The sequence below is a fragment of the Neoarius graeffei genome, chromosome 7, assembly GCF_027579695.1.
Source record: "Neoarius graeffei isolate fNeoGra1 chromosome 7, fNeoGra1.pri, whole genome shotgun sequence".
Classification (NCBI taxonomy): domain Eukaryota; kingdom Metazoa; phylum Chordata; class Actinopteri; order Siluriformes; family Ariidae; genus Neoarius; species Neoarius graeffei.
Genome location: NC_083575.1, coordinates 52,486,252 through 52,502,212, shown reverse-complemented (window position 1 = coordinate 52,502,212; position 15,961 = coordinate 52,486,252). Strand labels below are relative to the sequence as shown.

Here is a 15,961-nt window from a genome sequence, read left to right as displayed (position 1 = left end):
TATTGGCTCGAATGCAAACTTCATCTTATTTTCAGTGAAACATAAAACTTTTTAAAGACGACGACCTCCCTGAAATGACTTGGATTGCTAGATATGTGATTTTGAGGTTACACAGCAAAATATCCAGAACTGAATGAAGACCAACTTTGTTTATATAAATGACTTGAATTATTTTTTCAGTCTTTATTTAACACTATGTCTTAATAAAACATTAGGGGCTTTTGCCGTGCATATTGAAAATCGGGTTCTGTTTGTAAATTTAAAGTGGGGAGTATTAAAATGCGAAGTGGAATGTAGTTAATTTTATTATTATTAATAATAATAATACGAACATCGCTTGCTTCTGTTTATTCTAACTAATTACTTATTTAATAATTATAAATAAGATAAATAAGCATTACTACTACTACTACTACTATGATTAACAATTACTAAGATTTCCATCTCTTTAATTCGATGTCAGCATGTTAGATTAGTAGTAGTAGTAGTAGTAATTTAACACGCTGACACTGAATTAAAAAGATGGACATCTTAGTAATTGTTAGGTTTGTTAAATTTCCTGCAAACTGAACACGCGCCCCAGCCTACCACTTTCAAGTTGTACAGTTTTTCTATTTCTAGTTTTCTTATGCTTTCCGAGGTCATAATAACAACTTTATTTTCAGCTGTGCATAAATTAATTACACGCATTTAATAACCAAAATATCATTATATTCCCCTCCTTTAATATTGTAAACGCTTTACGCCAGGGAAGCGCTTCATCGTGCACGGGGGCCGTAACGGGCGATTATCCTTGGGTAATGCTATTAGAGAACCAATTATGCGCCATTACACTTCCTCTTTTTGCCGTTTATGTGATTTCATCCAATCCCGCCCTCGACTGCAAAATTTCAGCTGCTACTCGGAGCCTCATTTTCCACAAGCGCAGGAGCGGCCTGCGTCCCGCGCGCGTCTTAAAAGTAATTGAAAGGGTCCCTGCGCACGTCATTTACGCGCGCGAGGCAAATCAATCCTCGGACCCCTTGCTGTGAACAAAATCAAACTGTGGACGTCCGGGCGCTCGACGAGCGCATCACCGCGCAAAGCGGACCCCTTAACCCATATAACGAGCAATTATTGCGCTGACAGCCAATTTAAAATCCAAAAAACAGTCATCTGGATTTTTTAATATAAAAAGCAACTGTGTGCAAAAAATGCACTGAGTGCGCGAGAGTTTATGATGTGGGAATAACAAGGCGCAACGCCGGGCGACCGGTGAAGTGGGCTGGTTGGCGCGCGCGCGCTCTGCATCTGGGGAGACGCTGCAGAGACGGTGACGTTCAGCACCACGTGACCGTGTCATTGGGCGCGTGTGCTGGTGTCTCGTCCCAAACCAGTCAGCGCAGAAGTCAGAACAAGACATAATCAGGTTAAGTCCGATTAGGCGTGAGATTATAAAGGCGAGTTGGTGAAAGTAAACACAATCCGCGGACTGCTGTAAAGACACGTGGCCACTTCGTCCTGATGTCCAACAGCGAGGCGGGACAGAGCAGGGAGACGAGTGAGTAGTTCAGAGAGAGAGAGAGAGGGAGTGGAAGTGCCGGATATCTGAAGCTGAACAGGAGGAACTCGTATTCTCCCGCAGACACTTCTTCACGGCTCCGATCGGACCCAAACTCCGACTGCAGGTACGAATATTACTGTCGTTTTCATTGCAATATTATACACAGCTGCCTGTCAGCTTGAAGCCTCTGTTCTGAGAGCTTTCTCGTAAACAATTATACTCAGTCAGCTGTAAAAGCTTTACTACTGAAAACTGACTTCTTTCTATTATTATTATTATTATTATTATTATTATTTCTTCTTCTTCTTCTCACCGCACAAGCTCTTGGAATATTCCGTGGTTGTATTTCTTGGAGCTCAGTAAAGCAGGATGTTTTACTTCCACTGTCCCCCACAGCTGGATGGGGAGTGCTGCAGAACTAATACCTGTGAGTACCTTTTTCATCTTCCTCAAAGTTTAAAAGACAACCGAATCAGTATTTAAGACATTGTTCCTCATGTATTGTTTTTCAAAATCATAATCAGACATGCTGTAGTTATTCAGTTTGATCCTTACAAATAAACCTTTACTTGAACTTCTGCATCAAAATAAATTCCAGTGTTAACTTGTGTCCAGTTGGAGTTATAAAAAAAAAATGCAATAGCATGCAATACATGTTGTATTATCAAATGTTATATTGATATCTTTTAGAACTGGGGATTAAGAAATATAAGTGATAGAGCGACCCTGGCTCGGAACTCATTTGGCTTAACATATATACTTACAGGCTATAAAATTCAGTGTGTACTCATGGGAGTAAAAGTAGTCAGCATCGTGTTTAACATTTTTCTCACAACTTGAAGCAGTTTTGCCCTCCAGTCAAGGCCTTTTAAGTGCCGTCTGCTTGGCCACAGATGGTCAATGTCATGCCTTTTAGTCTTAAAAAAAAAAAAAACATTTTATTCGCTAATTTCAGTCCGTTATAAGACCCCAGACTGACAACTATAAAATAAAGAAATCCACTCAGTTGAGGAAAATTATGGTGACAATTTTTTTTTCTCTCTCTCTCTCTCACACACACACACACACACACACACACACACACACACACACAAATATATATATATATATATATATATATATATATATATATATATATATATATATATATATATAACTAAATTCTAAACTACAATTTCAGTGAACTCAAACAGCTTTGGGAATCATGCCTCTGGAGACTTCGATGACGGTTTTCTCAGGAGGAAACAACGCAGAAACAGAACAACTTTCACTTTACAACAGGTAGCCTAATGAGCTCAGATTACATTTTTAGCTATTTAGATTTTTAAGAGTATGTCCCGACAATATGGCAAGGGTGAATGTAAAAAATAAAATAAATAAAAATGACACTAGGCCACTTGGCTCTGAAGCATCCTTAATGATATGGGAACAGACCCATCTTTATTTAGTGCATGAGTCTTGACTCATGGAATCGAGTTCTGGAGAAATGGACAGGCTGCTCTGCCTATAGCAAAGCCAATATCGTGATTATGAGTCATAACAATTTATAAAACAAATGATTTTATTTTGCAGTTAGAAGCACTGGAAGCAGTTTTTGCCCAGACTCACTATCCGGATGTGTTCACAAGAGAAGAACTGGCTATGAAGATTAATCTGACAGAGGCCCGTGTCCAGGTGACTCCTGCTCTCAGCTGTTATGGGAAAACACGTGTCTTATAAGAGCTCGATGATAATACTATTCTTGTACTCAATTCCCTACTTCATTTTGGTTATTTAGAAATGATACACTAGTGACGGGAATAAACTTCATTACTGCACTCTCAGAAAAACATCACTTAACGGTACCTTTCCTTTTCTCTGGGATGGCATCCTACTTTCTTTTGTACCTTTAATCTGTATCTTTCCCCTGGAAACCTGGATATAGTGTATCTTTAAAAACAGATATTTGAGTTACATAATTTTGTTTTAGGGTAAAGCCTGAAGGTGCATCTTTCTGAAAGGTAAAAGACACAGCATTAAGAGCACAAGGAAAAGTAGCTTACAATTTACTACTCCCTTTTTTTTCTCTCTCTCTCTGAGAGTGTATGATGTCAGTAAACAAAACAAGCATCAAGCCCAATATTGTTCTCTGTGCACGTTTGGCCAAAGACAGTAAATTAAAGCTCTCCGTCATTTGCTCGGCGCACTTTAATAACATCAACATAATGAGCAATATTAGATTAAGTTGATTAATCGGTCATTCATAATTAACTAGTGATAATGTCCTACACTAATTTGTCCGCGTCTCCAAGGTATGAAATTACTTAGGTGTTTTTCTTTACTTGAGAAAAAAAAACAAAAGAAAGATTTCAAGCGGAATTGCTTGCATGTTGCACTGAGAGCAAAATTATTATTATTATTATTGTTATTTTTTCTTGAGATGCAGCACATCTGGAAACTTTCCCCAGTCGTATTCTGCAGCCTTAGTACTACACATATTATGTTTGTTATAAATTCGTCTAGGTGTAATTAAATCCACGTATACCCGTATGTAATTTCTTGCATTGCACATTTGCTATTGGCTTTCTTAGATCTAATTGTAGGAGATGGAATATTTGGCCTTGTGTTCCCCAGGGTCATCTTACTGTCGCTTAAACCCGGCGACGGAAAAGCCATAATGGCATTCTGTGCTGTAAATTAGGGACTGTAAACAAATTATTGCCTCTCTAATCGGATTACCAGATTCGCATTATTAAATCTGAACATGAATCAGTTGCAGCATGCGGGGATATTAAGCTTACATTATTATTAGGAAATAAATTTTCTTTTTGTTGTATAGGGTTGCAGGCGACCCCTCCTCCTGCACCTCCTCCGCCTCCTCGTCCTCCTCCTTTGGAAAGTGTCAATTGGTTTTGGTTGCACTAAGACCAAACTGCAAATTGAGATTAATGGTGCAATTATAGAGCATGCAGTGTTAGGGGATCATGACTCCTAGCTGGAAGGTGCAAGGGTGAGATAATGTTGCCACAATTGCATTGTGAATATTGTTGTCCTGCCAGTAAAATGTTGCCTCCTATTATGTTGAATGAATGCTCAATGTGTAGGGCTTTTTTTTTTTTATTTGTTTGTTTGTTTTGTTTTGTTTGCTGACATCATTGTACCTTTGCACAATGCCGGGCAGGCAGTCGAGATATGGCTCCATTATAGCCCTTTCCTATTCAAATATGATTAATGTGTTAGAGAGCGCAGCCTTAATCGAATCTGATGTTGTCAAACAATCACTAAATAGGGAAATAAACGACTTCATCACAGTTCCCTCTCAGAAGCAGGGAGACTGTCAGTAGGAAGTCATTAAAAAATGATAATGAAAAATTGCTCAATTAAATGTTGTTATAGGCAATGACCTTCATTCAATTAAGATACAAGAACTTGGGTGCATATGCTCGGCAGTCGTGTTCATGAAGTTAGAAGGAAGTCACCATCAACTCATATACGACTGATACTGAAAGTGCTATGACAGCAATCATAAGGAAAGTGCTCTCAGAAAATGTAGAACCATTAAGTGTTCTTCAGATGGCCCTTGGGGAGAACTCTTAATTGTTCTTATGTAGAAACCTATATAGTATCAGAGTGCTTTGTTATCAGAAAAGGTTCCAAGTAGAACCCTTTTAGGGGGCCAATAAACCCTTAAATAGCCCTTTTTAAAATTAAGTATCAAAATTCACATGTCGTATTTTATATTTTCGCTGTAAAAGCAAAGAAATGCATTTTCAGCAAGAAAAGTATTCATTAGTCTGTAACCTTTATGTTAATAAATCCAATGTTGTCTGTCCAGGTGTGGTTTCAGAACCGAAGAGCAAAGTGGAGAAAAACAGAGAGAGGCAGCTCGGATCAGGAAGGCACAAAGGAGCAAATGAGTGAAGGAGCTCCTTCTGCTAGAAACCTCAATCAGTCTCCTGTGGATCAAAGCAGAAACAAAAAGGAACCTCTGGAAGCACAACAAAAGTGTGTTGATTAACCACCACGAAGTCTATGATGCTAGTTCTCATGTACAGCTCATACTGTTACTGATTTCACATGAAGTTTGACTCCATGGGCTCTTTCTCATGCACAGTGTTAACAGAGCAGTTGGTTCTGGAGGCCCCTTTTTCCCATCCTGTTTGCCTGGGACTCTTCTCAACACTGCGACTTATGCCCAAGCTTTGTCCCAAGTGGCAACTTTAAAAGGTAAGATGCTTTTATATATATATATATATATATATATGAGGGCGGCACGGTGGTGTAGTGGTTAGCGCTGTCGCCTCACAGCAAGAAGGTCCGGCTTCGAGCCCCGTGGCCGGCGAGGGCCTTTCTGTGTGGAGTTTGCATGTTCTCCCCGTGTCCGCGTGGGTTTCCTCCGGGTGCTCCGGTTTCCCCCACAGTCCAAAGACATGCAGGTTAGGTTAACTGGTGGCGCTAAAACTGACCGTAGGTGTGAATGTGAGTGTGAATGCTTGTTTGTCTGTGTCAGCCCTGCGATGACCTGGCGACTTGTCCAGGGCGTACCCCGCCTCTCGCCCATAGTCAGCTGGGATAGGTTCCAGCTTGCCTGCGACCCTGTAGGACAGGATAAAGCGGCTAGAGATAATGAGATGAGATGAGATGAGATATATATATGAGACAAATAAAGTGAATATTCTATAACTATGCAACAGGGATATGCTGCATCTTTGTATGCAGATGTCTATAAGAGATAGGCCTAATTAAAAATAACAAAATTAACATTGCATACATAACGCAATGTCACATTATTTTTTAAGAACTGTAATATGACTGTATTATGTCCTATATTCCTAAAATTATTTGCATTTGCTGAAAATTAATTGTTGCATATTTATGACTTGGTTTGGCATAAGACCAATTCTATGATTTTTTTTTTTTTTTGCTATTTGTCTATCAAATCAAATACTGACAAGTATTACAAAATAATCACAAATTGACCAAGTACAAACTATTATTGCATACTGTAAGTTGTGTAAGTCCCTGCTTTGTATCTTTTTAAATGGGCATCAGTGATTAATTTTCTTGATTTTTGTTTGATTCTGATATATTTACTCACTTGATTGAACATACTATTATTAGCTGTGAGATCTTTACTGTATTTATAACGTACTGTATCTACACCTCTGACACGTATGTTTGTTTGCTGTGTATTACAGCAGGAAGCCCCCTGTGCTCTTGCTGCGTACCTGACCCCATGGGCCTCTCCTTCCTACCTCCCTATGGGTGCCAGAGTAACCGGACGGCCAGCGTGGCAGCTCTGCGCATGAAGGCCAGGGAACACTCAGAGGCTCTGCTGCAGTCAGCCAACCTACTTGGGTCAGTACCAGGGCCGGGGGCCAGAGTTTCTGTTGGTCTCACTCAAAGCACCAATACAGTGGGAGGGGAAGACTCCAGTCCTGCCTCTGGCTCCTCAAAGCTACCAACCCAGGGAACTACCCCTGAAAAGCAGCTGCATTGCCCAAAGGAGAACCCAGATAAGAAATAAGGGAGTCATTTTTGCCTACACAGCACGATTTCCCCTCCCGGACATAAGGAATTACAGTCTCATAATGAATGCCTGCTGCCCTTTTTCCTCACACGCAGTCAAACCAACAGGGCAAGGTGTTCAGTGTTATTTACAATTGTATTATAATTTGAGTGTGGGTGCATCAAGCTATTTATTCAATTGTTGTTTATCTCTCATTGTTACATTTTGACTATTATTATGAATGAGATATTGCCTATATACCTTTGGCACTGTAAATGGTTTTAATGGTGGAGAGACTGTTTGTGGGATGAATTTACCCTGGCTGCAAATGTGAATTCATATATTTTTCCAGCCACTTTGACGTAGGACTTATACTGCCTTGTATACTGTGAAGTCAGGTGATGTAAGAAACTGCATTGTGTGAAGGACAATTTTTTTCTAATATGTAAAAAAAAAAGTTATATATATATCTATATATATATACCATGCACTAATATAAATTACCTAATGTGAAATAATATGCAAGTGTATATCTATTGTGTTTTCCCGATCTGGTAAAAGCAATTTTGTCTAAATGGTCATGGGATGTGACACTCTTGTTGTCATCACATCTGCAAGGCAATGACAGACTGTGAGTGTTCTCACTCTGGTCCTGTTTTGACATGCTCTTTAAAACAATTAAACATGTAGACATTCATGTACGTCTTCTGTTGCCTATTGCACACACCATCTGGCTGTGATCAATTATTAATTGACTTCCTTGTATACGAAAGATAGAGCTGAAAAACGGAAGCAAGGGTTGGACTTATTATTTATTTAGTTTACGCTAAACCACTGACTCTCTCGCATTTGATGCACAGACTCTTTACTGAGGCTGAGTAGATGCTTATTAGGCTGGTGTAGTGCAGGATTTATTTTTCATGATGTGACTTTCATGATGTGGGACCATCTGTATACTTTTGGTTGAAGCTGGTTATACATATAGATAGTTTAATCAGCTATTTCTGACACTAAGAAAATACACTAAGGGCATTACCTGGCTGCACTTAGGAAGTGATTTTAAAAAAAATTAAGGAAAACCTAACTAAATACAGTTATTGTTTTTTTTTCCCCCTCAAGTAATCTTTTATCTTGTCATGATTTATCATCATCATCATCATCATATTTGTTGATAACACTCCCTTGCATTGACGATTTTTGTCTCTATGAAACTCTTAATTTATTACTGACTGAACTGATCTGATTGAATGAATGAAGTGTTTAGATCCATCTGAATGTCTGATGTATTGGATTAGGTTTACCACAAAACACTAGATAGTTGTCCATTATCTAGTTGTCCATTATTGGAGATCCGTGATGTTTAACAAGCTTGAAGTTTATTCATTATAATTTAATTCCAAACTTTTGATCTGTGGTGAATGTACAGTTATGCTGGGATATATATATATATATATGATATTGTGGTCTTTTGAAAAGTCTTTAGATAGCTCTAATTTAGATATTTAGATAGCTCTCTTTATGGTGGCACCATTATGGTTTATGGTTAACACTGTTACCTCAGACAGCACAGTGGTGTAGTGCTTAGCACTGCTGCCTCACAGCAAGAAGGTTCTGGATTTGAGCCCAATGTCCGACGAGGGCCTTTCTGTGTGGAGTTTGCATGTTCTCCCCGTGTCTGCGTGGGTTTCCTCTGGGTGCTCCGGTTTCCCCCACAGTCCAAAGACATGCAGGTTAGGTTAACTGGTGGCTCTAAATTGACTGTAGGTGTGAATGTGAGTGTGAATGGTTGTTTGGCATTGGTTGTAAATGGCAGCCCTGCAATGACCTGGCGACTTGTCCAGGGTGTACCCCGCCTCTCGCCCATAGTCAACTGGGATAGGCTCCAGCTTGCCTGAGATCCTGCACAGGTTTATGGATGGACTGTTACTTCACAGCAAGAAGGTTGTGGGTTCGAACCTTGCAGGACCTTGCTGCGCAGAGTTTGCATGTTCTCCTCGTGCCTGTGTGAGTTTCCTTTGGGTGCTCTGGTTTCCTTCCATTGTACAAAGACATGCAGATTATGTCAACTGGCTACTTTAAATTTCCCAGAGGTGTGAGTGTGAATGCTTGTTCATCTCTGTGTCAGCCCTGCAATGGATTGGCGACCTGCCCAGGGTGTACCCCGCTTCTCACCTGAAGTCAGCTGGAATTGGCTCCAGCTTCTCCCCCGACCCTGACAGATAAACAGTATAGATGATGGATGGATGAATGGATAATTCTCTTTATTGTAATCACACTGGTATGTTTCCAAGACCGAGATCAATTTTAACATTCCTAGTCACAGTACTGTGAGGGTCAGAGTTTGCGAATTGTTACAGAAAGTAAAATTAGCATTATATATATATATATATATATATATATATATATATATATATATATATATATAAAAGTGTCATTAGTTATCATCAGTAGAAAGTTGTCATTTTCTTCCCTGAATTCCATCGAAAATCACTAATTAAGGGCCAGACATGTGAATGTACAACACTTAATACGACTTCATCTGAAAAGGACTTAAACTGATTAAATTCATGCATGTCCTTGAGGATTCTCAGGAAATTACTTTTGATAGTCAATAACGCAATTAAGTAAACTACACACACATTAGCATGAATAATTGATATGGAATTATGTATCATCACAAAGTACTGTCTTAATAATTCATGACGCAACACCCTACTGACATGGCAGAGCTCAATAATGTCAGAAGAGTTGCGTGCTGCCAGAGCGTGCTTGTGTTTCTTTAAAATATATATTAAAGTGAATTTATGTGCTCAACATTTAAATCTTGAAAACAGAGTTTAAGGTACACTTAATTTTGGATTCCATTAGGATTTTTCATCCCACACTACACATTTTAGAGAATAATGTTATTAAAGCCAGTCCTAATGCCAAGCTTTTTGATGAATATACAGAACACAGATTTTTAGGATCTATATATTGTGCCCAGCTTCGGGCTCTGATATTTCATTAAAAAAATGTAAAATATATTTTAAAAAATCATTCTGAATGAATCAGGAAATATATACAGTACTTCGGAATCTTGTTGCATGATGACGAATGTAGAATAATTCAATTTTTTGCTTGGGTTCACTTCTTAGCAATAGCACTTTTGTCAGTGCTGATAGAAACAAATTGATAAACTTGATAAAACTGGTCAGTTATTCACTATAAGAATTGTATAGAAATAACTAAATATATGTATATATATGAAGATAAATTGGATATCTTTACAGAATAGACGTCAAAACCATTAGTTTGGTTCTTCATACAGAGTCATTCTGGGGTGAGTTTCCCAAAAGCATTGTAGCACAAAGATCATCGATAAATGGTAGAGTGAGCATCACAATGAACACTCTCTCTCTCTCCTAGTTAAGATGCTCTTAGCGTTAAGAGGCTTTTGGGAAACCCACCCCTGGTCAGTTACCTGTTTACATTCATAGCAATTCAGTTCAGCCTTACTGGCATGGAATGTGTTATATTAATATAGCATATAAAATATCATAAAATTCAGGCTTGTTCAATAACAGATCAAAGTTATACACATACATACAGAGTGAAGACGTCTTCCATCTTCACGGGTGTCGTTTGTGGTTCACAAAATATAGACAGATGGGGGAAAGTGCATTGTTCAGCATTGCATATATATTTCATTTTGAATTGTCTGCTTCGCTCTTGTCTTACAATGTACAGTATTATTTTTATTTCTAATATTGTTTTGATGCTGTGTAGTTTATATTGTACCTAGGCCTCTGTGGTGAATCTAAATATTATATATTAACTGCAAAATGATACAGGCCTACTACATTATTATCAACTTAGATGGTCAGTTTGTTGGTATTGAAATGGGATAGTTAAAAACAACCAGTTACTAAATTATTTTGTGTTTGAGAATATTGATTAAATGTTACAGTAAAATTTGCAGTTTAGTCCTCTTTCTACATGTACACAAATAGGTGAAATATATAACCCATAAAGGCTCTTACCGTATGTTGTTCCTAAAAGAGTAAGAACCCTGCAGCTGAGCATTTCCCTATTAGAATGGGCTCCAACTAGAACCTTTAACTACCAAAATAACCCTTGTAAAAGCCTTTAAAGGTACTAAGTTAACAGTAGCTTAATTTGCTCTCAGCTAACAACTCGACATTTTCCCTTTGCATCAACTGGCATTTCCTTTTTGGGAACCTTGCATTTAAGAACCGTGGAAAATGAGAAATGTGTTAATAATCTGCTTTCAAATTAGTTGAAACAAATGAGTTGCTCTGAGTTAAACACTCAAAAGTTGTATGTTTAAAGAGAGGTTTTAGTACTATTTGCATGTTCATGTGGATTATTGATTATTCAGTGCCATTACATACATTTCAACATTCTCTTAATTCATTCTGAAAAGCATTGTTATATTAAATTAGCTGGAGAGTAGCCAAAACCTCGAAAAAATGATAACAATAATCATTTGGTTTAAATTCTGTTTTGTCAGTCTTAATGGGTTTTTTGTTTCATTAATGATGTATTGTCAGTGATGCTGTATCCAAACTCTGGAGCGCTGTCAGTTTTGAGATGCAGGCCTGCTGCACATGCTATGATAAGGTCATTTGTATGTACCACAACAGCCTAGTCCTGCATTAGAAGATCAATAACTCAATCAATTGGGTTCATTTCTGGTTAAAAAAAAAAGTAATAAATTAAAAAAAATGTTAATGCATCTGAAAATGCCATAATATTTCCTTGTGTTTTCCTCAGAAATAAAACAAAAACATCTAATGATGATCTCAAAAGCTCCTTTTAAAAGCAATCACATAATAAGGGAAATTTGCATTTGTAATTGCCCTCAGTACATTTCTAAGCTAGATATTAAATATTTTACATGCATGCACTAAAGAAAGGTTTCGTTGTAATTTTGTATGTATTTATTTTGCAACTTGACACCAGCCTATTGTAAATTACGAATGCTACATTCAAAGAATTTGAAATAACAACAGACCATAAATAATTCACCATCGCAAAAGGTTTCTATAGAATTGACTTGATGCAGAATTATCTATTATAATGTAGCTTTGCATCACTGACTTTCAATTTTATCATGGAAAGTGATCTGAAAGGGTACAATACTACTTCAGTCCACTAGAGTGGTCCATTGTGCAGATTCTGTAACGTTCAACACTCAAACACTTCCAGCAGTAATAGATGAAGAATGAATATTAAGCCCAGTGAAAATAAATAAATAAATAAATGCAGAAGTCAATGTTTCAGCTGTAAAAATGAATGAATATGAATGTAATGTCATGTTTGTTATAAAATACGTGATATTGCATATCACAAAATACGCTGCAAAATTCTTTTTTCTTTTCTTTTAATAACCCGGTGCTGCAAGAAATAAACTTTTTAAAAACTTTTCATTGAAAAAAAATTAATTATCAATGAAATATCTGGGTGGCACGGTGGTGTAGTGGTTAGCGCTGTCGCCTCACAGCAAGAAGGTTCTGGGTTCGAGCCCAGTGGCTGACGAGGGCCTTTCTGTGTGGAGTTTGCATGTTCTCCCCGTGTCTGCGTGGGTTTCCTCCGGGTGCTCCGGTTTCCCCCACAGTCCAAAGGCATGCAGGTTAGGCTAATTGGTGGCTCTAAATTGACCGTAGGTGTGAATGTGAGTATGAACGGTTGTGTGTCTCTATGTGTCAGCCCTGCAATGACCTGGCGACTTGTCCAGGGTATACCCCGCCTCTCGCCCATAGTCAGCTGGGATAGGCTCCAGCTTGCCCGTGACCCTGCACAGGATAAGCAGCCACAGATAATGGATGGATGACAAATCTGACTTACAATGGTGCTTGAAAGTTTGTGAACCCTTTAGAATTTTCTATATTTCTGCATAAATATGACCTAAAACATCATCAGATTTTCACACAAGTCCTAAAAGTAGATAAAGAGAACCCAGTTAAACAAATGAGACAAAAATATTATACTTGGTCATTTATTTATTGAGGAAAATGATCCAATATTACATGTCTGTGAGTGGCAAAAGTATGTGAACCTCTAGGATTAGCAGTTAATTTGAAGGTGAAATTAGAGTCAGGTGTTTTCAATCAATGGGATGACAATCAGGTGTGAGTGGGTGCCCTGTTTTATTTAAAGAACAGGGATCTATCAAAGTCTGAGCTTCACAACACATGTTTGTGGAAGTGTATCATGGCACGAACAAAGGAGATTTCTGAGGACCTCAGAAAAAGCGTTGTTGATGCTCATCAGGCTGGAAAAGGTTACAAAACCATCTCTAAAGAGTTTGGACTCCACCAATCCACAGTCAGACAGATTGTGTACAAATGGAGGAAATTCAAGACCATTGTTACCTTCCCCAGGAGTGGTCAACCAACAAAGATCACTCCAAGAGCAAGGCGTGTAATAGTCGGCGAGGTCACAAAGGACCCCAGGGTAACTTTTAAGCAACTGAAGGCCTCTCTCACATTAGCCAATGTTAATGTTCATTAGTCCACCATCAGGAGAACACTGAACAACAATGGTGTGCATGGCAGGGTTGCAAGGAGAAAGCCACTGCTCTCTAAAAAGAACATTGCTGCTCGTCTGCAGTTTGCTAAAGATCACATGGACAAGCCAGAAGGCTATTGGAAAAATGTTTTGTGGACGGATGAGACCAAAATAGAACTTTTTGGTTTAAATGAGAAGCATTATGTTTGGAGAAAGGAAAACACTGCATTCCAGCATAAGAACCTTATCCCATCTGTGAAACATGGTGGTGGTAGTATCATGGTTTGGGCCTGTTTTGCTGCATCTGGGCCAGGACGGCTTACCATCATTGATGGAACAATGAATTCTGAATTATACCAGTGAATTCTAAAGGAAAATGTCAGGACATCTGTCTATGATGTTAGGACTTGGACTGTTTTGGCCTCTAGAGGCCGCTGTTATTTCCTTTTCGTGTCTTGTTTATTTTGGCCTCTAGAGGCCGCCACTGTTCCTGTGTTTTGTGTTTTTGTTAATTGCCTGTTAGTCCTAATTATCTTCACCTGTGTCCTTAATTAGTTTGTGTATTTATACCCCTGAGTTCAGTCCTCTTGTCACGGAGTCTTTGTGCTGTTATGTTTATCTCCAGTTTCCTTTGTACTGTGTTTTGTGGATCTTCTGAGCTTTTGCATTTTTGCCTTTTTCTTTTTGAATTATACTCTTTGTTTTTGTTTTTTTGTTTTGCCCTGGATTGTATATAGTGTACATAGTATAAATAAACCTTTTGTTACTTTTTCTACTTCCGCCTCACGCCTCTGCATTTGAGTCATTCCCCTGGTGGCCTAGTGGGGGTTTGCTGGATCATCACACCAACGAACCAGGTTCGAATCCCAGCAAAACCCTAACATATGAACTGAATCTCAAGAGAAGGTGGGTCATGCAGCAAGACAACGACCCTAAGCACACAAGTCGTTCTACCAAAGAATGGTTAAAGAAGAATAAAATTAATGTTTTGGAATGGCCAAGTCAAAGTCCTGACCTTAATCCAATGGAAATGTTGTGGAAGGACCTGAAGTGAGCAGTTCATGTGAGGAAACCCACCAACATCCCAGAGTTGAAGCTGTTCTGTACGGAGGAATGGGCTAAAATTCCTCCAAGCCAGTGTGCAGGACTGATCAACAGTTACCAGAAACGTTTAGTTGCAGTTATTGCTGCACAAGGGGGTCACACCAGATACTGAAAGCAAAGGTTCACATACTTTTACCACTCACAGATATGTAATATTGGATCATTTTCCTCAAGAAATAAATGACCAAGTATAATATTTTTGTCTCGTTTGTTTATCTGGGTTCTCTTTATCTACTTTTAGGACTTGTGTGAAAATCTGATTATGTTTTAGGTCATATTTATGCAGAAATATAGAAAATTCTAAAGGGTTCACAAACTTTCAAGCACCACTGTATTTTTAGTGATAATAACACAGTTATGACCATTTTGAGATATCCATCCATCCATTATCTGTAGCTGCTTATCTTGTCCTACAGGGTCGCGGGCAAGCTGGAACCTATCCCAGCTGACTATGGGCGAGAGGCGGGGTACGCCCTGGACAAGTCGCCAGGTCATCGCAGGGCTGACACAGACAAACAAGCATTCACACCCACATTCACACCTACGGTCAGTTTTAGCGCCACCAGTTAACCTAACCTGCATGTCTTTGGACTGTGGGGGAACCCGGAGCACCTGGAGGAAACCCATGCAGACACGGGGAGAACATGCAAACTCCGCACAGAAAGGCCCTCGTCGGCCACTGGGCTCGAACCCAGGACCTTCTTGCTGTGAGGCGACAGTGCTAACCACAACACCACTGTGCCACCCCATTTTGAGATATATCATCCATAAGTACTTATCAGTGAATGAACTCTAAAACACTATATAAAGAGTCATTCAACTTCAAAGACAATTTATTTCTAAGAAATCTGAAATAAATAATGGATTGACATTTTAATCAAAAATGTGGACCATGATTGTGTAGAAAATAGTGTAACCATAACGTCTGATGGAACCATAATAACTGAGCAAATCTTATTTTTCTGCAATTTATATGCTGAGATGTTAAACAGCTTCAGTTAACAGGATGTTTACAAAGCAGATATATGCTGAAATACAGTAAAAGGTAAGCGTATAAAAGAAACAGTCACATTTTAAAGCCTTAAGCCAATCACATTCATAGAAATTCAAATCCATGAGGGAGTGTTCATTGCATTTCACGCAAATAAAGTCAGAAAATGCTGCAACCACAAACTCTTAATTCTAAGGTTAAACATTCACAGTGGTTTCCATCCAAGGTTGTGTGAATTTTGCAATGCAAACTTTTCACTTGTGAGAAAGTGTTAAAAGAACATTAAGGAATTTATTTATATATAGTTATTATTATATTATAG

The 15,961-nt window shown here is 38.6% G+C and overlaps 1 protein-coding gene across 1 annotated transcript; it reads left to right on the top strand.

The window, feature by feature from the left end:
- The first annotated feature begins 1,390 nt into the window (after positions 1-1,390).
- On the top strand, positions 1,391-7,731 carry drgx (dorsal root ganglia homeobox). The gene is made up of 7 exons (XM_060924734.1): positions 1,391-1,667; positions 1,865-1,970; positions 2,724-2,824; positions 3,116-3,217; positions 5,358-5,527; positions 5,637-5,749; positions 6,721-7,731. The coding sequence occupies exons 2-7, from the start codon at positions 1,913-1,915 to the stop codon at positions 7,047-7,049; spliced, it is 873 nt and encodes a 290-aa protein (XP_060780717.1). The 5' UTR covers positions 1,391-1,667; positions 1,865-1,912; the 3' UTR covers positions 7,050-7,731.
- Positions 7,732-15,961: the final 8,230 nt, after the last annotated feature.